The 27270-nt window shown below is 34.7% G+C and overlaps 3 protein-coding genes across 8 annotated transcripts; 1 reads left to right on the top strand and 2 right to left on the bottom strand.

The window, feature by feature from the left end:
- Positions 1 to 1491: 1491 nt before the first annotated feature.
- On the bottom strand, positions 1492 to 6988 carry LOC142607730 (uncharacterized). Of its 2 annotated transcripts, none has more exons than XM_075779335.1 (2): positions 6767 to 6988; positions 1492 to 2453 (listed from the first exon to the last, which is right to left on the bottom strand). In XM_075779335.1, the coding sequence occupies exons 1-2, from the start codon at positions 6778 to 6780 to the stop codon at positions 1688 to 1690; spliced, it is 780 nt and encodes a 259-aa protein (XP_075635450.1). In that variant the 5' UTR covers positions 6781 to 6988; the 3' UTR covers positions 1492 to 1687. The 2 variants fall into 2 exon arrangements, with proteins under 2 accessions (XP_075635450.1, XP_075635448.1); XM_075779333.1 differs by having other exon boundaries at positions 1492 to 2456; positions 6767 to 6916.
- Positions 6989 to 10178: 3190 nt separating this feature from the next.
- On the top strand, positions 10179 to 14205 carry LOC142605681 (chaperonin-like RbcX protein 2, chloroplastic). Its single transcript, XM_075777111.1, has 5 exons — positions 10179 to 10948; positions 12558 to 12649; positions 13261 to 13318; positions 13638 to 13703; positions 13820 to 14205. Exons 1-5 carry the CDS (start codon positions 10610 to 10612, stop codon positions 13940 to 13942), a joined length of 678 nt encoding a protein of 225 aa, XP_075633226.1. The 5' UTR covers positions 10179 to 10609; the 3' UTR covers positions 13943 to 14205.
- A 1033-nt stretch (positions 14206 to 15238) lies between these two features.
- Positions 15239 to 25523, bottom strand: LOC142607480 (uncharacterized). Of its 5 annotated transcripts, none has more exons than XM_075778991.1 (10): positions 25047 to 25523; positions 22761 to 23477; positions 21473 to 21568; positions 21307 to 21390; positions 19196 to 19430; positions 18947 to 19107; positions 17017 to 17295; positions 16745 to 16928; positions 16176 to 16279; positions 15239 to 16057 (listed from the first exon to the last, which is right to left on the bottom strand). In XM_075778991.1, exons 1-8 carry the CDS (start codon positions 25416 to 25418, stop codon positions 16872 to 16874), a joined length of 2001 nt encoding a protein of 666 aa, XP_075635106.1. In that variant the 5' UTR covers positions 25419 to 25523; the 3' UTR covers positions 15239 to 16057; positions 16176 to 16279; positions 16745 to 16871. The 5 variants fall into 5 exon arrangements, with proteins under 5 accessions (XP_075635106.1, XP_075635107.1, XP_075635108.1 ...); XM_075778992.1 differs by having other exon boundaries at positions 15239 to 15925; XM_075778993.1 differs by having other exon boundaries at positions 16217 to 16279.
- Between the last annotated feature and the right edge of the window lie 1747 nt (positions 25524 to 27270).

Raw genomic sequence — 27270 nt, 5'->3', positions numbered from 1 at the left:
ATTTTACTTACTACTTGAGTACCTCCCCTAGGCACTTAGGGAGGTGTTATTAGACCATTTAAATGAAAGATGCTTTCAAAAGATCCCACAAATATTAGAAAATAACAAAAACTACTAAAAATATGATCGTGAAACTAAAAGTAATTAGACTTTTTATAAAAAGAGAGTCGACTATATTATAAAATTCTACCCTAACAATTGCACAAAGGCACCCCATCTTCATTGAGCAATTTGAAGTTATCACATCACACATATTTAAAGGCACAATACAATACTTGCTCGCTTCTAACAGATTCTCATCAGGTATGGGATGGGGGCATATGGATTGGTTCCGATCAATATTGAACTATTGCCACTCATCTATATTTAGAGCCTGGTTGATGATAGAAGGCACAACATTATTTTATGCAACTTCAGCGTTCCCTAGCCAACCTAATTTAAATTAGCACTGAATTTAACATAGCTCACCTTTTCAGAATAATAAACAAGTTTGAAGGAGATGCTGAACAGCTGAGTTCAGCAAAATATACTTATATAATGGGAGGAATATAATAATTCCCAGCTATTAAATATTAAATATCCATAATTACTATTATGGATACCAATGTAAAATGAAATATATATTTATAGTCTTCCTCTTGTGAGCCATGAAATTAAGTTGGGATGAAACTATTATGAAGCCAATCAGGTTATGCATGACAGGAATGTATGAACTCTGACTGCAAAATGCATTTCCAGAAAAAAGTAACAGAGTTTGGCCCTGCAGTCTTAAGATGTCAAAAAAGAAGGGCTTACAGGTTGTTCCATAGACTTCAAATTGAAAGCATGGTAACAGATTCAGATTTCAGAACAAAAGACTTCCGCATTCTGCATTAGACAGTTTTTCTCCTAAGAATTTCTGTTGACCCATTACGTGGCAATTTATAAAATCATCTAGAGGTATATTATTTAAACAAATCACATGATGCATTAAATAGGTCATGTAACTAAAAGTATATTTGAATGGTTTTATCAATTACCACATAGTGGCGGGTTGAAGGAATTTTCCTTCAAACCGGTTTGGAGGTAAACTTTTCCCTTTCATATTTTCTCTAGCCAGGTTGAGCACAAAAGCACATAGTTAAAATCTGCTTTGTGCAAACAATAAAAGACAAATCAGCTTAACAATGTCATTGCATACAACAGAACCATTAGTTGAGGAAACAACCAGCCCCTTAAAACTCATTTTAAACATTCACATGATGTACAAATAAACAATGTCGAAGGGCCAAGGTTAGGAAGCGCTTCTTCCTAAATAAAAACTAAAAGAACCTGAACATAGATAGCAAATCCATCTCATGGCTAAACCAATTGGTAGATATATGCTTAGCAAGTCCTTGCAAAGCTCTCAGAAATTCAACAACAATTTGAGTATAGTGCATTTCAAGTCAATCCAAAAATTTGCCAGGCCATTGTCAAAAACTAGTCAACAAGCACAACTGAAATAGATGATACAATCTAAGTACGCATAACTTCTTATAATTAATTCCAAACATAATTTGAAAATACTTTTCTCAAACAACAATGGTAAGTTATGTTTTGACCTAAAAAAGTGAAAACTAGTAAAGCAAAATTCATACAAAGTAAGACAACCTTAAGATAATAAAAGTACAAAGTAGCAAATTAAAGAAAAAGGCACAATAAGAAGTCACCGCCCTCTAGAAACTGCTTCTTCCAACTCTTCGTTTGAGGATGGAAACAGTTCTATATATCGACTCCCAAGTGTCATCCTATCTTTAACCATTGCTGCTTTCGAATCTTCTGCACTTGCAAACTCCACAAATGCTTCCCCTGTAGGCCTCCCCTCCGAGTTCAATGTGATATTAATTGCATCTTCTGACAACACAAAATCTTTAAAGAACTCCATTATGTCATCCTTGCCAGCAGAAAATGGCAATCCCCTCAACCGCAATACCCCAGTGTGTTCAGCTGAGTCCTTTGCCTCGTCATAAGATTTAGCCCTTGGGGCCCTTCGGTGTGGTGAACCACCACGAGCATCTGAAACCTCCCTTGCTATCGCTTTATAGTACTCCTGCCTCTTACTTCTGAAAACCTCAATGTATCTCCTGCCCAAGTTCTGCCTATTCCTTTGAAGGGCAAAATCAACTTGGAGAGGATACCCCAAAACACAAAATGCTTCCCCAGAGAACTTGCCATTGTTATGGACAAAAAGAATATCAACTATGTCCAGACCATGGAAGAACTCAGCCACATCAGTTTCCGTGCAATCAAATGGAAGACCACGTACTCGGACAACAGGGAAAGGTGGAGGCTGGTTAACATAGGCCGTATAAGGAGCTGGATTGTACATAAAACTTGAAGCAGGGGAAGTCCCATAGAATGAGGGTCCCTGATCAACAACCCGTTGACGTTTCGCGCCCATTTCACGCCCATCACCACCATCAATAAATTTACTGCTGTTTCCAACATCCATGTAGACAACAGAAGTCAATGTTTCAAAAGTCCATGTAAAAACTTCAAACAAATCAACATTACTTTATTCAACTGTATCGCCAATGGGCTATAATGGAACTTGCAGTCCCATGAAAACAGGGTAATGGTAAGAGGCTGCAGGTTCTAATCCTAATGGGTGTGAGTTAAATAAACAAAAAATAATAATAAAAACCATTCAACTGCATTACTAACTGTTTCTAATTTTAGTTATTCTTTAGGCATCTATAAAAATAAAAATGAAAAAATGAAAAGGGTTGGATACTCGAAGACTCGTCTATTCTCATAAATAAAAATGCATCATCTGGAACGGGAACTTAGAAGAAAACTATATTAGACATCCGGACTGATAGTATATAAGTTCAAATTTAGGATTTATTAGAAGCCGCTATTTCAATTTTTCACAATCATTTGCATTAATAACTACACATATTCTATATTTGACCCAACGATGATGATGGCTTGGTGCATAAACTCAACAAGAAATCTTGAGGCAATCTTAATATCCCACAAGACATCCCACGTCCCCGGATAATTTGTTGGGGAGAGGTGGGGAATGCACATAGAAAATATTCAATTATTTAGGCTTCACCCAAGTAAGCATTTTCCTAATGCCTCATCTTCCTGAGAACCAGCTAAAGCCTACAGTTTGAACTTTATCTAAACCCATGACCACTCTTCACTAAAGATGGCCATTTTGAGTTTTCCCAGCCACCAACTAATTACTAGCTCACCCTACATATATTAAATATCTGGACAATGGAATTTCCAAGCGAGTGTGTATGTATCTCCATGCTAATTTAGTAGAGTTAAATTAACACCACTCTCTTCTATGCAAGTTGAGGTCTAAGCAACCATGGGACAGTGTAAGATGCTGCATTTTTAGTAGTTACTTCTAAACCTTAACTGCATGCATTCATAGTAGTTAGGTTTACCCTTTGCTCGTTATCTTCGCCCATACTCTAGATATTAGTCATCTATGCCATTACCATGAAAACCTGTTTCAACGTCTTTTTAAAGTCCACAAGGAAACTACAGATTCAAATCTCAATTTGTTGGGTGAATATTTTATTACTGTCTTTGGATGTGAGTAGACTTCCAACGAATTTATGATTTTTTTTTAAATTTGTTTGGATAATTTGATAATTTGGGGTGGGGGAATTTGAACTCTATTCATCTTGGTTGGGAACACCAAGAAGTGTTAGTTGAGCTACAAGGCTCCTGGCTGATTTATGATTTTATTGTCTCATTATATTTGTAATTTGTTTTAAGGAACATTTGGTTATACATCCAGTATGCAGTAAACTAGATTGGTTCCCTAAGCATAATTCTTTCTTGTTTAATACAACTGTTTATTATCTATGATTAGTGCACCAGAAAAATAAGTTATAGTAACTCTTCAGTAAGGATAGAATAGATGAATGTGAAGTTAGGTCTGTAATTAATATGTTATTAGACAACAGCTAGGAGAAAAGAAAAGATGAAAAACATGACCAAGATGGAGTACTTCTCAGGGTTAACCAACCACAGCATTCTCATAAATTAAGAAAAATTGAGACTTGAATTTTCAAAGGCCTATATGCAAAAACACCCCCTAGGGTTTCATTTTTTCCTTATGACTCCCTAAGGTTTCCATGTCAGCCAAATTGACCCTTGCGACTGACTTTTGTTAGCTCTTATGGACGAAAAAATCACATGACCATTCCTTGATCAATGACGTAAATCAGTTGGTGAATCTTCTTAATGTGACCATATGAAAGAACTAACAGGGGTCAATTTGGCAGAATGGAAACCTCAGGGAGTTAAAGAAGAATTGAAACCCTAGGGGGTGTTTTCGCATTTTGTCCATTTTCAAAACCTACCTAAAAATCACAGTTTACAGGATGAAACAGCTGAATATCATGGATATATTTGAAAACATAAGCTAAATCAAATCTGATTCAATCCCAATCTTCATAAATACTCATATGGAAGGATCTATCACAATACACCATATTGCACTCCTCCAAATCATATTTCCAATTTTAGCTTTTTTTCTGGCATGCCACAAAAACAGTTTAATACTCCCACAAAATATTGTGCTCCCTACTCACTTACATCTGGGTCATTGTGCATTCTTATCACCGCCGCCCTCCCTTCCCCAAAAATAGGCCATTTATAACAGATCTAATTTCATATTTGCAATATAGGATTACTACCTAAAGACTAGCCATATAGAGCACTGAAGTCAATTGTAAAATATGTCCTCACATCTTGTCATAGAAGGTAAAAAAATTTACTTATTGAAGATTTGGTTATTTGGGTTGCACAGGCTAAAAGGGTTTAATATCTAGCAGGCTCTTTGGGGGTATTAGTACTAGTATCTAATACTAATATAATCATGTCAATTAATATCTATTTAGATTCATCTGTCAAAGTTACATAAAAGCATATCATTTTTTGAGTACCAAAACCTATCCTTCAGTAGATTCCTAGTCTTTTTTCCATATTATGAAAGACTTCAAGAAAAGAGCTATTGTACAAATAGCAGCAATCCAACGTATGCCAACCTATCACCAAAGAAAATTGAAGAGGTGTGTAAGCATTGCTTTCCCCCAAAATTAACTTTTTTGGGGCAAACGAAACCCACAAACCTACATGGTATAGATATAGAACCCATGACCTCACCTTCCACATTTGTTGGGGGAAGATGCCATTTTGGTTTGTAAACCATTGGCTTCCTCCAAATATAACTGAATTTTTTAATCCTATGATAAGCAGAGATGAACATGATTTTCAGCTTTTGACACATACATGGTGTCAAAAACAGTAATTTCCAAAAATCTAGACATGAAGAATGACTCTGCAATATCTTAATGAACTTAAACTACTTAACAAATATGAATTCATCTACACTTTGTGGCATGCATAAGAACCACAATAATCACAAACATAATAAGTACGCGTACGTTTCAACAACATAATTCCGCACTATCCTAACGTAAATCAAACTGAAATTACTTCATAGAAACATAAAATAGTTATTATGCCAAGAGCCCTTTTAGCTCAACTGGCAGTTCATGGTGTTTCCAATGTAGAGGTCTAGGTTTCAAATCCCCCTCCCTCATTGTTATAACTATTGAATTATCCATAAAATAAAATAAAAGAACTAACATTTTTAACAATCAGAACACGTCACCTTCAGTATAATTTTATCAATTAAACCTTTTTTTTTTTTTTTTTAATCTTGAATACAAGAAAGCAAAACAAAAACAAACAAGACTTTGACACTAAAGCAGCCCTTTTGAAAGAAATTTTATTAAAGTACCTTTGCATTGTTTTAATTCCCATCCTAAGAAGAAAAAACTAGTTATCAATTCTGCTAGACATACCTGTTTTCATCTGAATCTATCGCCTCACCCAAAAAAAATTCTTGGTATTTATCTGGTTAATTATAACATTTTACACAGTCCATTTTCATTGTTACGAATTTAAGCATTTTTTCCCATGCTCTAAACAAGTCAAGTTGAATTATGCCTCAGGTTCTCATTCACGTCTAGAATTGAATTCGAGCAAAACTCTAACCTCAAGGGGGAACACAATCGGTGGCACCACGCCTCATAAAGCGGAGGCCACCAGTTTGAATCTCCCTTTCCCCCCTCTCCTTGGCGCTAAAAATCACTTATCAAAAAAAAATTACGTTCAAGCAAAACTCAAGCTTACCATTGAGCTCAAATATATGTGCTAAGCTTAGCATGTTCACCTTCACACAAGAGCTTATGAAGGTGCTTGAATAGTTGCTGTTTGGAACAGTTTGAATTGTTTTACAGCCTACTCTCCACCCCCACAATCCAATAACCCAAATAAAACAAAAGTAAAATAAACAAATAGACATTGTTTGAGGACACAAAACCAATCTTTGTCCCTAAATGGTTTATTTCTTTCTAATTAACCTTCCTCAAAACCCAAACAAAGCAACCCCAGAACCCAAAATAGAGAATTTCTCTCTGGGTATATCGCAGCAGTTAAAAACTTAATACCCCAGTTGTTCCTTTTACAAAATTGTCAGCACCAAACAGATACCCAGTTGAGAAAAACAAACATATAATTTCAGATACACATAAAATCAGAACTGATAACATAAATAGAAGCAAAAAAACATTGATTAAGGATGTTAATTAACAAACCCAGTTGTCAAAATATGAACTTGACAAATCTAAATCAAAGAAAAGTACAAGGGTATATGTAAAAAGACAAGAACTTTGAAGAAAAAAGCTAAAGTGAAGGTCTTTCTTACCCTCTGTAGAACATGTTTGTGATATATGTTGAGCTCAGTGACCCACTTGGATCTTATTTTCCTTATTGGCACTTTGAAAGTTTGGAACTTTGTGTGTTTAGCGGATGAATGAAGAAAATAGGGGATGCTTGCAGTTATAGATGGAGATTTTCTTCGACATGTACAGGGAGGCTTTCGGACAAGGTAAACGATGTCGTTTTTCATTGATGGCTTGTTCATTTTTCTTTTTGGGGGATGGGGGGTTGGATTTGGGTTTGGTTTTATATGTGGCCCAAAGAAATGCTCAAGCAACAGGCCTCAAAAGAGCCCAAACACACACATTCACACACAGGCTCTTTTTATTTTAAGACAGAAAGTTAAATTGCGTACAATACACTTAACAGGTAGGGTTTATGGTAATCCCAACTAGGTTCAAATCTGATCAACTTGATCTCTAATCACCATAAGAAAGTGGAAAACTTTGATTAACGATTTAGGATCCAAATTGAGTTTAGGAATCAAGTTGGTCAATTTTGAAAAATCATGAATCAATTTGGCCTTAACCCAAACCTTAAGGTGTTAACTGTATTTTACCTATTAAATTTAAAAGGGTGATGCAAGGTTTTGTACATATTTTTCCATCTTTTTTTTAGTACATATTTTACTATCATTCAACTTGCTGAAGTGGTTTTTATAGTGATGTTAAGACTTATTTGTGTATTTCTGATGTGACATGACATCTTAGCAACTATATTAATTTATAATTATAATTCTTTTGTAACAAAAACTATAGTACATTAAGTAATTTTCATAGGATTAATAGCATTTTTTTTTAATCTTTAACTATGCAGTTATTTTGTCAAGAGTCTTGTAACTCAACTAGTTGACATCTCTTGATCTTTCTAATAAATCTAGAGTTTAAGTGCCCTCTCATCCCCCAACTATCGTTGTACAATATATATATATATATATATATATATATATATATATATATATATATGAAGTTATTTCAAAGTCCCTCTTTATCTATGATATTGTTCACTTGGCAAATAACCTTTGTTACTCAAATAAGTCTAAATTTTTCACTCTCCCTATTTTTCACATAGAAATACCTTTTCCTATATGAATGATTAGGAAAAAGGTGCACTTAGCTCCACTCCTTGTCTAGTTTTTTTCCCCCTAATTAATTACTTGAAACAAATAGGGAGAGTGAATTTAAAAATAAATAAATAAGGCATAATTAATCATTTATGATAAATTAGATCTTGACTTTTTAAAAGTATGTTTAAGCCCTAAACTTTTAAGTCTTGACAATGTAATTATTTCATCCATATCTATTAAAAATCACTAACGCAATAACTATTACAACGGGAGGAAAATTTTCATTAGCACTCATTACATGCAAAATAGCATTGTTTTACTCTCTCTCTCTCTCTCTCTCTCTCTCTCTCTCTCTCTCATCCATATAGTCCTATCTATATACTACGTTTTACCCACTCTCAAAGTTCCATTAATTATGTTTTTAATGTGAAGAAAATAACAAACTATCAACAAAAAAATGGTGTTTTTTGTTGTTGGTAAAAATAGAATAGCATTAACAAAAACTAAGAAGAGAGGCTGCAACCTCTTATAATACAGTCCAGAGTTATCATAAAATAGCAACATATGTAAGTCTATATGCAAACTATCAAAAAGCATAAAAATCTTGGCTTGAATCTAAACCCCTTCTTGCCAAGGCATTAGCACATTTATTTGTTTCATAAAAGCAATGCTTGATTTTCATAGAAACAACAAAATAGTGTTGTTTGGATGTAATCGACGTCGACGAGAATTTTCATCTCGCTATATAGGTTATTTCATTAGTGGTTTTTTCAATATATATAGACGAAGGAATTAGATTGGAATGAGTCATGACTATAAAGTTTAGAATTTTTTTTTTTTTTTTTAGAGAGTTTCAACCTATAACGTCCGCTCTTGATAATAGCTCTTTATCATCAGACCAAAACACCAATCAGTTTTTGGTGTAGGCAGGGATTGAACTCCAGATCTCTTATACAACCATTAGAGACTTTACTAATTGAGCTAGCTGGAACCCACGTTTAGAATTAAAATGATCTCTTTTAGGATTTTATCCCAAACTATATTATTGCAAGCCTTAAGCCTAAAGAATGGCCTTGAGCCAAACAAGTTGAACCTTAGATTTTTTAACAATAAAATTTTTTATTAATTGAGCTAATTGAAACTCACTACACGTGTGTTGTATGATAATTTAGTTCATGTGTCATGATAGCCCAAAAGGGAGGTGGTGTGAAGCCTTATAATTCAATTCAATTCAATTGGTTCACTCCAAAGTTCATATTCTGCCAAAAAAGAGAAGAGGGGTCGGTGACGTTTGGTAGACTGTGGCTGTTCAAGTCACAGTTCAAAACTGCAGCGTGCAAATAAAGGCGGACTTCATGCCTTTATTAGCTGAAATTGGCTACTATTCTATTCATTCCTTGCAAGCAAGTAAAAGTCATACCCGCAATGATCTACACCAATTTAGAAACATATTCTCACGCAATTTTATGGAGCGTGTCATCAAATCCTAGAGTTTGCAACTTACAAGTCAATCGAGTCCCTACTTAAATATTTACTCAATAAAAAAAAAAGAAGTCCCGACTTAAATAAATAAATAATGAAATAAAATAAAATATAAAATACATGCATCCATGAACTTTTATGCCCAAAATATTTTTTTTAATTCTTTTTTGGATGAATTATAAATAGAATAGGTTTGATTTTTTAGAATTATCTTGTCTCATTTATTACGTGACAATTAAATATATCATAAATAAGATTAAGCTTGTGTCTGGTGTATGTGTTTTGAAAATGTGTCAAGTTTTGAACACATTCAAATCTTAACGTATTCACTGCATTACTTTTTTTTTATATATACAGCATAAAATTTCTACTCTAATTTAATCTAAGTATATGTATGCGTGAAATTTTTTCTTGGAAACTTGAACCACAGTCCTTGTCCTCACACTTCACATAAAATTTCTACTCTAATTTAATCTAAATATATGTATGTGTGAAATTTCTCCTTGGAAACTTGAACCCTAGTCCTTGTCCCCACACTTCACAAATATTTATATTTGTAGAATAACCATCACACCAAAAGTGCGCGGTGAAACTTCGTTACTATAAGAGGCACAAGGAATGTCCAAATAAACGTACCGTGGAGGCGTGGACATTCATGATTTCCTCCGAACCTAAACTTCTAGCACTAGCTAAACTCTACGTTTGCTCCAGCAAAGTAGGAAGTGTGTTCCAGGCGACAACATTGCGAGTGGGCACTGACAGGTAAAACCGTTCAAAGACGTTGTTAGAACTATTGAACTAATTTAACACGTTCCTATAACCCCGACAAGCTGATTCTCCCCACGTGGCAAGACGCACACCAAATTATAGAAACCGTCCAGATTCTTAGAGAAATCAAAATTTTTCACAAAAAAATTACTAAGGAGTTAAAGTTCGATTTGAGTCCTAAGCCTTTTGGGTGGAGTATTTAGGACCTCAAAATTTTGTCTGGTTAAGGTTGTTCACACTTTGCTTACACACAACTTGAAAAATCTACCATTTCCCCACACTTTTTTCCCTGCACACATTCTTTCTTTCTCCTATAACTTCCTGACCTTTCAGTTTATGAATCTTTGACTACAATTGCTGATCTCCGAATCTGTTGGATACCCACTAGCTCTTTCTTGGTATTCTCTAGTGGGTACCTCTTATTTTCTTGAATTACACCTTGCAAGACATAATTTTTTGATCTGGGAATTCTCATTTTAAGCTTAGATTGAGTGTTTAATTAAGAGAGAAAGGATGGTGGGAGCTTTATCTATCATGGGTTCATCGGTGGTGGACTCTCATACTAGTCCATGTTTGTGTTTGGATGCACTGCCTTCAACCAATATGAACCTCAAGAGTGGTGGAGATTTGGTTTTCCATAGGAATTCAATGAGCAGGAAGCGTTTGGGGAAGCTAGGATCCGTGGAGTTAAGAAGTTCTTTCATTGATTCCGGACGTGATTTGCGGCTCTCAAGGAAAGCACTTTCGGGTATTGTTAATAGGAATTCAAGGAAGCAGAGAAAGGATCGGAGATTTGTGATTGTCAACGAGCTTGGTGGGCAGTATGAAGACACTTTTGAGGATGTTAAAACGGTGAGAGAATTAACTCAAACTTAGAATGTTGCATTTACGTTTGTGAAGTTTGTGTAAGGGTGTTAATATGTTTGATAGTTGATACATCTTTTGCTTCCATGATATGATGAACCCTTTTTTCGTTGTTTTTGGTGTCTTGATCTTTTTTCAGTGTAGGATTGGATTCTCTTTATATGTATGGTTGAATATAGGATAGGTATCCAGAAGTATAGGAAGGATTGCATTCCCTTTGCATGCATGGTTGAATATAGGATAGGCAATGCTAGAAGTATAGGAAGGGCCAGATGTTTTAGTAAAGGATTGCATTCCCTTTTTAGGTAGTTTGAGTATAGGATAGGTAAATGCTAAAAGTATTTCAAATGAGGACTTTTCAAGATTTGTGAAGGTTTTGGTTATTCCGCATGGTTATTTGATTGATAAACTTCAGAGAATGCTTTACGTTTTGGTCATTTCTGTTGTTCCCTTCTTTGTATATAGAGTAGAGCTTGTGGCAGTTTCGAAGAGCCCTCTTGATGTGGGAAGACATCAATAATATTACAGCATTTATATGTGCACTAAAAATTGATGCCTCCAGTTGATCATCCAAAAATTGAAAAATTAAAATAAAATGATGCCTGTAGATATCCAAAAGATGAAATCTTCACTTTCTAGTTTGAATCTTTCCAACGATGATTAGAATGTTATTCATGTTTAATAAGAAGTCACGGAAGTTCCAACTTTACGGCAGCTCCATTAGTTAGAACTTGAGCTATGGAGCACAATAAGTATGTCATGGTTTTGCAATGAAGCATGTGCTGTTGGATTAACTAAATCAGAAGTTAAACAGTGAACAAATCATAATTCATACATGGAATTAGTAATCACCTCAAAGCTAACTTGTTCATAGGCACGATTCCAGTTCACAAATTTTTTATTTTTTAAAGCTCTCTTTTTTATTCTCTTTTTTAATCTGTTGGGTAGAGAAGCAGCTTCTGCTCTATTGTTTAACTAATCCAGATGCAATAAGCATGAATATATCATGCATGTCAAAATACTACTGCTTATTTGATATAACATTCTACACGATTCATGCCTTTAACCTTAGATTCTGATTTCTTAGATTAAACTTTCTTTTGTTATCCTTTGCCAATTTGCATATCACCACCTATCAGGCAAGGTGTTTTCAAAAAACTTTTTGCACTCTCTGCCCTAGTTTTTCCAATCATTAGTTTAAAATAATTTTTCTTGATGTAAGGGTTGTGGCCATGGCCATTTATGGAATATGAAGACAATAGTATGTGCTCCAAACCATTTGAACTCTGATTTGAATCTAAACTATTTATGTATTTTCAAATTTACATCATGAGCTTATTAAGGAAGTGCATAATATAGTAATAAATGCCATTGTGCGTGAGTAATCATGATGTCTTGATAGTTGTTATAACCTGTTGAAAGATATAGTAATCAAGCTATGTGATATATGGATGTGCCCCTATATTCATTCAAGAATACAAGTGTTAACCAATCCCTTCTAAGTATTGAAACATGTGAATTTGTGTATATCTTCCATTCATAATAAAAATTGTAACCTGTTATGGTGATATAACTGACAAAATGTCCCTATTTGCAGCAAATTCTCAACTATTTCACATACAAGGCTGTGAGGACTGTTCTTAACCAGCTTTATGAAATGAACCCAACGCAATATAGGTGGTTTTACGAGTAAGTGGGATATTCAACCTTGTTATAAACAATTATCTAACTTATTTATGCATTGTTTTTGGCTGTAACAAAATGCAGTGACATGTGATTTGCCTTCTATCTGATAGACTTAAGAGAATTATCCACCTTCTTGATTTATAATATACTTGTGGAACAACTTGAATTGACAGTTATAGTGAATCATCTGAAAGCGCCATATGGACCCAACCATATTCTTTGTGAATTAGATTAAAATGACAACTGTGAGATTTTGTATTTTACTAACCAGGGATTGATTAAAATGCTCTGGGCTGCATAAGCTGGCTCAATTTGAAATTTAACCTGTTAAAGAGTTCCATATCAGTTAGCTGTGGTGCTTGATAAGTGTTTATGTTACTAGTTGGCCTCTCCATCTTTTGGTTTGCTCGTAAAAAAAAAAAAAAAAACTTTTGGTTTTGATGCTTTAATACAGTATCAGAACCTTGTGTGTCTCTGAGTTTAAGGAATGCATTGCACACGAATCCAAGTCACAGATTCCACAACTTATATCTGAACAGACCTATGTTTAGACATGTCTATGTTATGGTAATTATTATTTTATCTAAATCTTGCTTCTTTGTTCATGTGGACAGTTTTGTTGCATCAAACAAGCCTAATGATGGAAAACGTTTCATCCGTTCCCTTGGAAAGGTAGTTTTTGCCTTTAATGCATTATATTGGATCTGCCAAAGTGATTCATCCATTTGACTGTACCTAATTAAAACTATTTCATATCATGAGGCCATTTCTTGGAAATCCACAACATGAAGTCTAATAACAAAATTTCTGATATATGTTTCTTCTGTCTTTTAGTCTTGGTGAATAGTAGGAATGTTCAGTTATTTATATATTGTGCAAAATCTCATGTTTGAACTTTGAATGCTGCTATAAATGATGCTGCATATTTTGGCTAAATTGAAGATATGTATGATATCATATGCAACTTTTTTTTTTTTTTTCCAAACAACAGGAGAAGCAAGACCTTGCTGAGAGGGTGATGATAACACGGCTTCACCTGTATGGTAAATGGGTTAAGGTGTGGAATTTGAACCTTTGCTCAATTTTAATTCCCCTTAAACTTGCAAATTACATACTGCTTACAACAAAGTTACAAAAAGTTGAAACCCCTTCTTTTCTGTCATTGTGATGTAGAAATGTAATCATGCTGAAATATATCAAGAGATTTCCGATCAAAACTTGGAGTTGATGCGTGAACGTCTCATGGAGACTGTGATATGGCCCTCAGATGACACAAACACGGAGAGGATTGGCTGACAACTTTCAAGTTCATAAATACTTCAGTTTTTCTTCTCCCCTCTGTTATTCCTAGTCTAGGTATATTTTAATTCATTATCATCAGGAGTGGACGCATAGGTTGAAACTCTTTCTCAAAAAAAAAAAAAAAAAAGTTCCACTGAATGTCATTTAAATCATCTTCTACAAAACTAATAGAATGTTGTATTCTGTAAATTGTATATATATGAATACCAACAACTTCGAGAGCCAGAATGAAAATGACAAACCGAGTTTTTTCTCAATTGAATGCAGTTCAACTTGACCTTTATACATCAAACTTTAATTGAATGATGTGTGCACAGCTCATGAATTTCATAACACTAGACTGCTGAAGATATTGCCCATATTTTTTTCAGCAGTTCTACGTGTCTGAAAATCAATGAAACCTGATGGTCCAGATCCAGTGTAACATTTAAGCAAGTCACTGACTCGCAATGTTTATATTGACCCTTTTTTCCCTCTACTTACAACGAGTAGTGGAATGGGGGGATTTGAATTCATGTTCTCTCTATGGAAAAATTAGACAATATCATTGAGTCACAAAGCTTTTAACCACGATAAACGCATAACTCTTTTAATAGATTGGAGTATGAATTCTGTGCATCTTTTAGTCTATACCAATTAAGAGTTGAATTCAGGCTCCTCAGAACTGAAAATCAATTTCAGATCCTGTGGACTTCTACTGAATTGTAAATCTACAGTACTAAATATGTTTTTGCACAACCAATTTCGTACATACGCCTAATGAATGGGAACATCTTGATAGATCCTAATCATCAGAGCCATTTTTATTTTGCTTATATGATTTGTTAAGCTCCAATTTTGGGCAAAGTGAAACCAAGATCTGTACAGTTATCAAAGATTTTTTTTTTTTTTTATCACAAAGTTTTTTTTTTTTTTCATTTTTTGAAAGTTCAAATAGAAAGAGGGAAATTAAAGTGTGATTACTTATTCCATTGCTTGAGGAAGTGGGCTACCATATATATACGTATAAAATTACGTTACACGTGTCATCCCAGTGACTGCTGGTTTTCAATGCCGCAAGATCGATGGTACAATAAACTTGTTGATCCACAAGGTGCACTCCAAATTGGACAGAGATGAGAAATAATACGCCCAGCGTCTTAACTGTTTACTCGGATGCATTATTGTTTTACATTCACTATTTAATTCATAAATATGCAAGTGCAACACACATTAAAAGGGTTAGGCTCCAGCACAAAAACAAAAGTTAAAACATAAATCAGCCACGTAAGTGTTCAAAATATCGCCAGATTGAAAAAGAAATACATAATCTTTTCATTTTAAAGAATAATGAATATTAATATCCAGCCTACCTGGGTGTGAAATATTCGCACATAGCCTACACATTAGGAGATGGATTCAGATTCAATAATGTTTCTTTACCTTCGTTTCTGTTGTGGACCTTTTTTTGGGGGGTCTAATGTTACACGACTAAGATACAGAGATAAGGATATTGTCCATTGTGAAGGCTATAAACCAAGATTGGCCTTAAAAAAATGAAAATGATGCAGAAAGTTTCCCCTGCTTGTCTTGTGACTCTCCATGCTTGAATTTCAACTTCGAATCCCCTAGCGCACCAGTTATGACACACTTGCACACCAATCTTACTAACCTTAATCTTTGCCAAAAATACAAAACGAAAAACTGAAAACATTGGTTTAACCAATATGATACCAAAAGCCTCATCAACCAAGGGAAAATATCTACCAAAGCTGCAGTGGTCTCACCAACCATCTCGAAGTAGTTGAATCAAGTCTAAATATTATGTATCAGCTACCAAATACCTTACTAAACCATTATCCCAAGTACATCAACAGAAAAAATCATTTCTGTTCCATGGCTGTTACAAGAACCTTCAATCAAGCATAGAGTGGCCAGCAAAGCAATGAGTCAGGCCGGCTTAGTGTGGAAAGGAAAACTTCAGTGGCATCAGTAACCCTGCTTTGCAGTAGCAAAACAGCATCCACATTCAGTGCCCATTATAATGCTTCTACAGAGCCATTAAATAGGAAATGTGCTGTCACACTAGCATATGCCAACAATGTTTGGAAATGATATCGTCTTCACAATCTGATTAATGGTGCAACATTTGACAGGCAATATGTAGGAGTCACATGGTACACTATCCAAGACTATTACTAATGAATCATTTGAAACATACAACAAAATGGATACAGAATGAATGTACCATGGGAATGAGATTCTTGAAGGTAATTTGATCAGGAGTACCTAAAAATTGTGAAAGCTCTCACACTGCTCCGACTGGAAAAAACTGAAAGCAATGTGTTACATCTGCAAAAGGGGAACATAACAACAAAAATTAACCCATCAGAACAGCAATTCCAATCTTTCGAAGCTACTTCAAGGCAAATAATACTAAGCATCACTCTGAAAGCTAAAACAATAACAAAGAAAATATAGTGACGGTGAGAGTACAACATAAAGTTACTAGAAATGGGGTGAAAAAGATCAAAGTTACATACATAACCTCCACCACACGCTGGAAGTAAAATTTCCAGGTATTGAAATTGCTTCAGATACACCCTTCACATCTTGACTTGAAGCCAAAATGTAAGATGGCTATTATTCCATCATCTTTACCATAATAAATCTACTGCTATCACCTTATGATCAATATTTTTTAAATTCATAATGAGCTTCAAACAATTCTCATTTTGACTGTCACAACAGTAAATTAGTCAAAACCCCGTTTCATGACCATAAAGAAAGTTATTATAGACTTCGAATGAAGCATACCATGTTTTGCAGGCTGCCGATGGAAGGCTGGATAATATCTAACAGAAGAGGTGAAAATACAAACTGCAACCATATTCTTTATCTTTGCTTGGGGTTCAAGTGACAGGGAAAAATGAGAAAAGAGTGATCATGTTGAGCTGTCACCAATAGTCATAAATTGCCCAAGTGCTGTTCTTACACGGAGCTACACCAAACAAGAATCAGGTATGGCTTAGCAAACAGATAAAAAATGACCAACAAATCCATCCAGTTTGAGATAAAAGATTAATAACCTTTACATCCACACAAGGATCATTGACCATTGTCTTTATTTGAGAAACTATGCCAGCATTGCGTAATTTTACAACCCGACTGGATGCACCAGGACTTGATGGAAAAGTGAGATTTATAATGGTCCAGATGGCTGCCGTACGTAACTGGCTGTCATTACTCTGCAAAAACTTGAGTATAAAAGCTTGGGTCCCATTGTTCACTTGTAAAAGGAGTTGGTGCATTACTGCTTCCTTATGAAACTCATTCCCACTGGCAATATTGCTGAGCACATACATTCCCTAGATGAAAAGAATTTCAGGGAGCTATAAATGATGATGATGCTAACATATATATATACACACCAAAACCTGCTATGAGTGTTAATATCAAACGTAGACCTTGTTCTATAAATTTTATCATGGAATTTATGTCAGTTGTGCCCTTAAATGTTGATACTATATTACATATGAAAAGGCATGAGTGCTATATTATGATATAAACTTATTATAACTATCGTAAGGGGTTAGTAACTCATCTTACCATTTCCCTATCCATTTTTTATATATTAAAAATTCTAAATAAAAAATTGGAAAGCATACTAATCACATATGATACAATGGATGTGTCCAGATTCTTTTTCCTGATGTGTAAACACTGACAGCAAATCCTTAAATTCTATAGTATAGAAGTTGAACATATCCAGATCCTGCAATATTCCACAGGAAGCACCTGCACTCTTTTTCTTCCCCATGACAAGAAAATTTTAAACCTAAGACCAATCCAACCCCCTCCGTAATTTATGTCAGCATCGTCATCAAGTGTCCATATGGATATTCTTTCATATCTAACACCTAACTTTACGGCTCAAATACTTTTTTTTTCTCTATAAGTACAAAAATTTCATCACTGCATGAATTACCAGTTACAGCCTAACACTACATGATATAATATTCATGAGCTCTCATATCATTCACTTCAGGGGCAAGAGACAATGAAACCAGGCATGTGGTTTCACAAGTACTAATACATAATTATGTATGTATCTCAAGATAATTGATTATATTGTATTCCATGTGCAGGTTCTTTAATAGTTTCCAACATCCAACTTGCAAAGATAAATTTGTAAAACTCCGCATTTAGTGAAAATTCTCCATATGCCTTCAAATATTAAACAACTACAATGATGAGGCTTCCTTTAATAAAGACAGCAGAATGAATGGTGCTAAACTCTGTCATAGAAGAAACCAAAATAGGCGCTTTAGGTCTCACTTTCAACTCAAAAAATAATTTTGTACAATCATACAAAACTTCATTAGGTAAAAATGAAATTGACTGTCCTTAATTATAAAAAGGGATTAAAATAATACCTCCCCCACCCCCGCCCCCCTTAAAAATAGGTTCAAGAACCACTAGATGCACGTGTAACTTACCAGTTTATTTATTTTTTTTTTTGATAAGTAAACTTACCAGTTTATTTATTATAAAAAAATAAATAAAAAGGATGCAGGGAGGATGAGATTCATATGATGTCTGCCAGGCACTGGTTATATGTATGTATTTAACATGATTACGCAAAAGATTTTAAATTCTGAGTCTCTTGAAACCATTGGCAATTTTACAAATTAATTGAAATTAGTGAGAAGTTTTTAGACTAACATTTTAACTTAGCATAGCATTCCGCCAACAAGCTTTAGCTCTAATGGAACTTCTTTCCCTTGTAAGAGCAAGGTAATGTAATAAATTTATAAGCAATTAGGAATTGCATCTCATAATGTCAAACGGTAGTGATGACAAGATGCAACATGCACTATCAAATCAATATGACACTCTAACGTCACACTCTTATGTAATAATTACTAGTTCAAATGTTATTTGTCAGACCTGTAATTGCACTCTATGTAATAATTACTAGTTCAAAATGTTACTTCTCAACTATAAAAGACTTCTAACCTGTATCCCGATTTCGGCCTTTGATGCACTCTGCAATTGCCTTCCTATAGCATCTAATATAATGCCATCTTCAGCAAACACATACTTGATAGAGTCTAAACATCCATCAACAAGATTGCGAACAAGAGCCAGAGCTTGCTCTTGGACAAAAGGCTCAGGGTCTGCAGCGTAAATGCAATAAGCAGTGGTTTATACCCCATCACTATAGCAAGAATTGAACTATTGCCACAAAGAGAGTTTGATCATTACCACAGATAAGGCTTGATAATGAGGGTGCCGTGAGCTCTAAAATAATTCCTTCTTTACAAGTGTTGTCTGCAAGGAACATCAAGTTCCTCAAACCCCACAAAGCATTTAACCTTAGAATTGGATCCATTGATTTTGATAATTGTACAAGAAGTTTTAGACCCCCACATTGTAAAAATGTAGACTTAGCAGTTGTAAAATCTACCACAATATTGCTAACAGCACCAAGAGCCGCAACCTGAAAAATAGAGCATTCAAGGGAGATTTTCTAAGCAACACTTGCTAAATTCATAGGCACTAATAAGGTTATATCTGCTCAAAAGCGATCACGCAAGTACTTTTTTTTTTTGATAAGTGGAATGGAGAAGCACAGTTAAAGACAATGCATGTTGAAAAAGGATTTTCCAATTCAGAGATGGATGGAAATTCCTCTATATGTGATTTCACAATGAATAATGGCATTTTTTTGCATCTAGCATCTAATGGCATTTTTTGCCTGCCTTTCAAACACCAGATTGAGGAAAAAGAAAACATGAGATAAATACTAAATAGCTGCAAAGCTTAATATTAGATAATCAAAATAATAATAAAACTGTTAAGGCTATGCAGATGCTACCAACACAGCATGGTTTTGGTTTTACAAAGCACAATTCCTCACAAAAACTTAGTTGTTTTGTTTACAAAATGTTCACACAATTTATTATTATACCATTCTGATGATGTGAGTACAGACAGATCAATTACACTCAACCTCCAGTCTAAGAAAACCCGTCTCTGAATCTATGAACCAGTTGACTCTCTCAGAGACTCGATACATTCCCTTTATTATAGGTATACAACTCACACTCAAACACAGTGGGAACTATATGAGAACACGGGATTGCAAAATTGTCTGAATACTAATGTTCTTTATGACTTGGATACAGAGCTTATGTCCACTTTCATTTCTTTGGTGAGGTACCATCTGAGATCACAGGAAAATCAGTTGCAAACTATCGTAAATTTTAAGCTAATCCTGATTTATGCAACAATTTGAATGATTATGCTATAGATAATTCAAGTTCTAAAATGGGGTGTCATTAACCATGAGAAAAGTCTGCACCAGAAACCTCCCTTCCCTTGTACCTAGAGCTAAGAGGTGGTTCGCTTTCTAAGGGTTTTAGTTGGGCCACATAATAGTATAGTACACATTACCAGTCTAAATAAATTGAGAAAACCACAATTCAACTCCAAACTATTTACTGAGGATCAACCTGAAATCAGCCCACCTACTGATATACACTTAAAAAAAAAAAAAAAAAAAAAAAAACAACATTGAGAAGGTTTGTCCAAATTTGATTAGATTTGAATATCTAAAATTTATACCCTTTACAAAATGATTAATTGATTGTGTTCAGGGTCTGATGTTGTCAGCTCCACTCATATTGAGTAAGCTCAATATCACTTTGCATGCATATGCAAACAATGAAGAATAATATGATGGATGGAGAAAAAAAGGGGGGGGGGGGGGGGGGAACCAAGAAGTATTGGTGTACTTCAGGAAACAAACAAAGTATGATGTATGGGGTGTAATATATACATTTATACCCTGATTTTATCAGCACAATCATATGCTACAATTTATATTATGAGGAGAATCTTTCACTCCTTCACATCTTTGAATTGAAGCAAGAAACCAGCTACATATAACCTAAATTAGGGTTATAGGCAGATAGAATAAGTTTTACACACAATTCCAAAAGCTATGAGCAAACTCTTCTACTTGATTGGGGCTCCCGAGGTGCTTACCCAAGAAACTCCACCTTCCAATTTATATGAAGGTTTGTAAGCAACTTAAAACAAGGTATAAATGTAATAACTTCAATTATAGTTATATATAAATAAATAGGCATACCACACACAATTTTTTTTAAGCTACGAGCAAAATCTTCCAAATGGCTTCCAAAGCACTTAACCAAGTATCTCCACATTCCCAAGTCCCAACTCTATAAGGTTCATACGGAACTTACAACAAGGTGTAAATATAATAGACTTCAATTATAGTAAAGAATAAATAATAAATAAAAACAAACTATGTGAAGAAAAATGATCATCAGTATGATAAGCTTGCATACCTGGACAGAAGTAGAAGGGTCATGTAAAAGCCGAACCAAGGGAATAACAATCATTTCTTTCATAAAATGACCTGCACTCAGACTCTGAATGATATTTTATCAGCAAAAGTCTATTCTGTAATCATCATAAATCAGTTATCATGAACTTAACATTCATAGCACAAACCTTGATTGACCGAGAGACACTTCTTAAGCAAATGCAAGCTGCAGTACGTACGTCAGCTACCTCATGAGTCAGTGCATCAGTTACCAAGTTCAATACCTGTATTCATGACAATATATTAGAAGTTGCAAATTGGTAAAATAAACATAAAAGTCTACAAAGTGCAGACTTTATATTATCTTTAATTTGGCTTATTTCCCATGTATTCATAAGTAGTTGAGGATGGGAAACAAAGAAAAAATAGATAGTATATCATTAGCATCAAGAAGAAATATATTTGAAAATAGAATCAAACACGTTGAATGTCCAGCAGTCATGCACCCAAAAAAAGGTGACCTTCCAATTCCTAACAATTAGATTAGTTGAGCAATTCAATTCTTAATCAATTCCTGCACTCCCATAGTAATTGGCTATTTAGAACTGATAAATGATGCACATAAAACATACTAGAGGAGAACAAAGATATAACCAGATATTATTGCTAAAGGATGATGGTGGGGCAAACACCAATTATGGAAGTCAACTATGGCTATCATGGGGTTGCAAAATCTTCTTTAAGATATCTAAAACCATTTGCATATATTTTGCATGCAAACTAAAGTCAAGTAAAATCTACAGAAGCCAAGAAAAAGATGGACAGCTAAATCCAGGAGTAACAATACTTAGGAAAGACAATGTTCCCTCATAAACAAAACTCATCTACAATGACATATAAAAGAATTCTACATGGATATTAAATACCAAGCAGTTCAACAATGATACTTAACAAGCTACAAAGTCCTAAATTGAACTACATAAGATCTCTCTTCAAGCACTTGGGATTGTAATTACTTTCGCCGGGCAAGGGAAAAAAAAAACATATTCCGTATGTGTGCACATGCACACAGAGGTAAAACATAATTTAGCAATGCAAACTTCAGCCAACTATTAATTCCCATAAACCAAATCTCTGTTGCCCATCCTCTTTAATATTACCCCCAATTCATAAATCTACTTCATTGCCATCATTAATGTGACACATACATATCTACATCCCTTACACTACAACAAGTCCTCAACAACAAAGCCTTAGTCCCAAATCTATATCCCTTATGAAAAGAAATTAATAAATAAAATAAAAAGTTTTACAATATAGGTCCATGTTCCTAATGACTCATTGCAAGGGATGAATGGACAGTGAGATTGAGAACAATTAATAAGCATACAAAAATTCAACAGATAATATAAATATTAAATGCAAACAATTAAAATTAACTGTGCAAGTTTATGCATCCATTATGAAACAACAGACCTCTAGTGAGAGGAACCTGGACCTGCAGCTCTCCAATTTTGAGCATAGCTCAGCCAATGCCAACAATATTCCTTGGTAACGTCTGGGCTGTAATAAATGTTTTTGCAAATGGTTATGAAGTTTATCAATAGCCTTTGCCTCAAAAGCCAGTTTCTGTAGATCCTCCTTTTGTGCAAGTAAACTAGAAAACACAAAGGAAGCTTCCTCTCCAACTTGTCCAGGATCATCAAGAAGTTCAAGTAAAAGGTAAACCAATTTGGTTTTAATGCCTATATCTTGCAGATAGCAAGGAGATGTGTTCCTTATAACAATTAAGCACATGCAGGCCAGTAACCTTGTCCGAGGATTCCTATCTTTAGATAAGTCAGTTACAGAGCTCAGAGCTCTTCTGCTTTCAGAGACAAACTTTGAAGCAGCTTCTGGATTCTTTTTTATTATAGTAGCAAGAGATTCTAAACTAGCATCTTTCTGGCTTGGGGAACCTTCAAGAAGGCTAGTAAGCTTCTTTAAAACCCCAGCATGGCATAATGCTTTTTGCTCCACAACAGTCTCACAAGAATGTATGATGATACTTGCACCAAGTCCCGTAACAGTTTCATTCTCACTATTCAATAATGAAAGAAGAAATTCCATGTTTTCCTCTTGTAGGAAATCATACTTTGGAGCCAGTTTCGATTGATAAATCATTCTAAGGGAACGTGCACCAGCATCCACAACCTGAAAACAAAGCAAAGTGTCCAAATGACATTTGAAATGAAGCAGGCAGAATCAGTCACTATTAGATACAGGGTACACTCAATTTTGTGAACAATCCAAGAATGGAAATATTAAGAACGGACTAGTCACTTATATGTGTGCAACATATTAAAATGATAAAAGTTACAACTAATAGACCTGAGAGTAGATAAAAGATTTTGAAGAATCAGAAACAAATATGAAGATTTCGTTAAAGAAAGGAAAGATAACAATTTCTATTCCCAAGCTTCTTCACCCATCCCTACTCTAAGAATTATATTGAAATAATCAAAGAAAAATGGGCATAAAATACAAAAAAATACTACAACCTTAAATGAAGCAAAATCCCCCAACATTGAGCTAACAACCACCACACACCAAGTTACCAGGAAAACACACACACACAAACACACTTATATACCCAATACACAAAACTAAGTCCATGAAACACTCCCTACACAAGTATGGCACCTTTTTCTTTTCTTTTAAAATTTTCTTTTATAAGCAAAATAATTCATCAAAGAGATGTCAAGGGGTGTCACCAAGGTAAACAAGAGAGAAGCACCAAAGACAAAGCAAAACAAGGGAAACAAAAATAGGAAACTAAGGATCCATGATAGAAGGATAAGAACGTTTTGGCACTAAGGGGAAGAGGCAAGAGGAGATTCAAACTAGTGACTCTGCTTCATGAGGCATTATCCTCAACATATCTGCTATCCCTTGGGGTTAATAAGAGGTCAAGCATTTGTCATCCAAAGCATAAAGTGTCAGTGAGAAACAATTTTCGATTCTTCCGATTTTGTGTGTCCCTTACCATAGAATATCTCACCAATCATATTCAACTCCATCTCAACTAGAACAGGAGTTCCAGCGTAAATTATCCACCATCCCCCAGCACAATCAATTACCACTGCATTCTTATCGCTGGCAATGGACACCAAAGCACAGAACACAGTCTTAAAGGACTTTCACCACACCAAAAGATTACATTAAACTACTTTAGAGTCCCAAAACGAAACGACAAGCTTCTGATTCATTATCAAACACAGACAGAATGGCTTGGAAAAAAACAGAAACCACCACTCAACTAGAAAAGCCTAATACAAGTGTAATTCACTTATCAAAAGCTGAAATACAAATTCTACTAGCATTTCATCTCTCTCTCTCTCTCTCTCTCTCTCTCTTCCAATAATTTACATAATTCACACATTACACAACACGTGCGCACACACACACATATATTCACTTCTCAAAAGCTGAAGTACAAAATTTACTAGCATAATAACTCTCTCTCTCTCTCTCTCACACACACACACACACACACACACACACACACATTTTATTAGAATCCAATAATTCACACAAACAGGAAATTCAAATTTTTTTTCGATATACACGAGTAATTCACTTCTCAAAAGCTGAAATACACAATCTACTAGCACAATCTCTCTCTTTCCTAGAAGCAAATAGTTTGATAAACAATATCAATTCAACAAAATTTCCAATCCACAAAACCAAACAGTGAATTCAATTATTACAAATCGGAATCACCTTATCGTCAGGAAAGGAGAGAAGAGCGACGAGATTAGCGAAAGCACCGGAATCAAGCACGGCTCGAACACCGGCGTCGAAGCCACAGGCGAAGCTACCGAGCGCCGCAGCCGACTGGACCAGAAGGTCAGCTTGCGCCTGAGCTTGAGCCTGAGCCTGGGCCTCCGCTAGGGCACAAGAGACAGCCGGCACAGCGCCGAGCTTGAGGAAGAAGAGCTTCTTGGTGCGGTTACCGATGATCTGGTTCTTGAGCTCCCTGAGAGCCCTCAGCTTGATTTCCGAGTCCGCGGAGCCTATTCGGACCATGAGGTCCGACGAGCCGCGGCGGTGGCTCGACGAGGCTGAGGCTGAGGGTGAAGCTGGGGTTGGCATGGTTTGCGAGCTTCGTTCGGAATTTCATGCGAGCTCAAGGAGAAAGCTTTGAGGTTTTCTCAGAGAGACAGAGACAGAGAGAGAGAGAGAGAAATAGAAAGAGAAATGGGAATTTTTTAGTTTTTAAATTTTTTTATTTTTTTGTTTGTTTGCTTAACAAGAAAAACTAACAAAATTTACTTCTTGGTTAAAATATTAAAGCTAAAATGCAAAAACAATCTTGAGATTTCAACTCATTCTCATATATATATATATATATATCTAAGACAAATTTTTCATTGGTTTTTATGGATTGAAAAATCATATACAAAGTGAAGTCTTTTCGAATTTGGTTTCGCGATAATCATGTAATTTTTCTGTTGATGTTAAACCTAAAAACCAATTTGAAATATATGAAAATGTCTTTTTACTCTCCAATGGGATGTTAATTTAAAATTTACTACCTTTGCAATTTGATTGATGATAATTGTTAGCATTGAGATCGAGTTTAGAGATTAAATTGAAAAAATAATATAAAAACTTGGCGACTGTAGATTTAGAAGGTGTAAATTATAATTTAGTCATAATTTAATTATGAGGTGATAAGTTGTATAACTTTAAAATATTTTAAGAAAACATATCATTTTTAGAAGGTTGTAGAAAATTAAAGTTGTAGCATGCAAAAATTGTACTTATAAAAATATATGCATGTTTTATATATTTAATGCATTATTTATTTCTAATAAGAGATGAATGAGATGTATACAAGAAATGAGAAACTACACACAATTGAATGAATAATTAGGCAGTTGAAAAGCTTTGCAAAATCTTGTTTGGAAAAACAAAATGAAATGTGTGTATGAGATTAAGTGTTGTTAGTCAAAATGAATTTATATCAATGAGGTATAAATGTGCCATTTTGATTAGGATAGACCCCCCAAAAAAAAATGTAACTAAAGGCTTTGTCAAGTGGTTTTGACATCCTAAAATCATCATAACATTCAAGACTCTGGTTTGAGATATTGTACTTATTTTTGTCAGTTTCCCTTGAGAGGATTTGCCAACGACTTTATTCTATGAAAAAAAAAAAAGTTGTGGATAATTCACGATCCATAAAATCACAAAAGAATGAAGGAAAAGGAAAAGGGGCCTAGGGTGACAAAATCTATCACTTGGTGATTCACTTGTCGACTTACTATTAGCAATCTTTCAAAATTTTAATGGACACTCACGTTCGAACAAAAGTATATTATATTTACGCATAGCCGCAATGTATGGCCTTATTCAATTGTGGGACATACATGTATAAGTGTGATGCGGAAATATCATATTCTTTCTCTACATTTGGAGACACATAATAGAAATGTTGAAAAAAAAAATCATATTTTTAAATCTATGGTACTTTTGGTCACATATCAACCACTTATATGTAATGTTTTATTTTTATTTTTATAATTCGATAGTTATAATGGGATGGAATATTTGAATTCGAAATGTCTCAATTGAAAGTATTAAGAAGTGTCAACTAGTTGAGCTATAACACTCTTGACTTCTGACTTCTGTGCGAAAATCATATTTTGAGGTGGATAAATTGAGATTGTATCTTCCTTGGCGTATCCATAACTTTAGTTTCCAAAGTAGTAGGATATAAGCAACATGACAAAACCACTTCTTCTGGTATGAAGTTATGTACTGAACTATCTCATGGGATCCTCATAAGCAAAGCTATGATAGGTTGGTGATGTATTTAATGTAACTATCATGATGAGTATATGAAAATAACTAACAAAGAAAGGTACTGTAACGGTCGGTGGAGAGTCACGGTTGTCCACAAAACAAAAGTTACAGGAGTATATAAGACCCTTTAATTTGT

The sequence above is a fragment of the Castanea sativa genome, chromosome 8 (genome assembly GCF_040712315.1).
Source record: "Castanea sativa cultivar Marrone di Chiusa Pesio chromosome 8, ASM4071231v1".
NCBI lineage: Eukaryota > Viridiplantae > Streptophyta > Magnoliopsida > Fagales > Fagaceae > Castanea > Castanea sativa.
The sequence above is the reverse complement of the archived record's forward strand: the minus strand, read 5'-3'. Positions and strand labels throughout refer to the sequence as shown.

Excerpts from the sequence above, each read along its gene's own strand:
- LOC142605681 (XM_075777111.1), top strand. The coding sequence starts at position 10,610 with ATGGTGGGAGCTTTATCTATCATGGGTTCATCGGTGGTGGACTCTCAT. Across the intron at positions 12,650-13,260 it reads CAATATAGGTGGTTTTACGA|TTTTGTTGCATCAAACAAGC; the intron begins GTAAGTGGGATA and ends TCATGTGGACAG. Across the intron at positions 13,319-13,637 it reads TCATCCGTTCCCTTGGAAAG|GAGAAGCAAGACCTTGCTGA; the intron begins GTAGTTTTTGCC and ends TCCAAACAACAG.
- LOC142607480 (XM_075778990.1), bottom strand. The coding sequence starts at position 25,418 with ATGCCAACCCCAGCTTCACCCTCAGCCTCAGCCTCGTCGAGCCACCGC. Across the intron at positions 23,478-25,046 it reads TCTCCTTTCCTGACGATAAG|GTTGTGGATGCTGGTGCACG; the intron begins GTGATTCCGATT and ends CTTTGTTTTCAG. Across the intron at positions 17,296-18,946 it reads AGGCCGAAATCGGGATACAG|GGAATGTATGTGCTCAGCAA; the intron begins GTTAGAAGTCTT and ends CTTTTCATCTAG.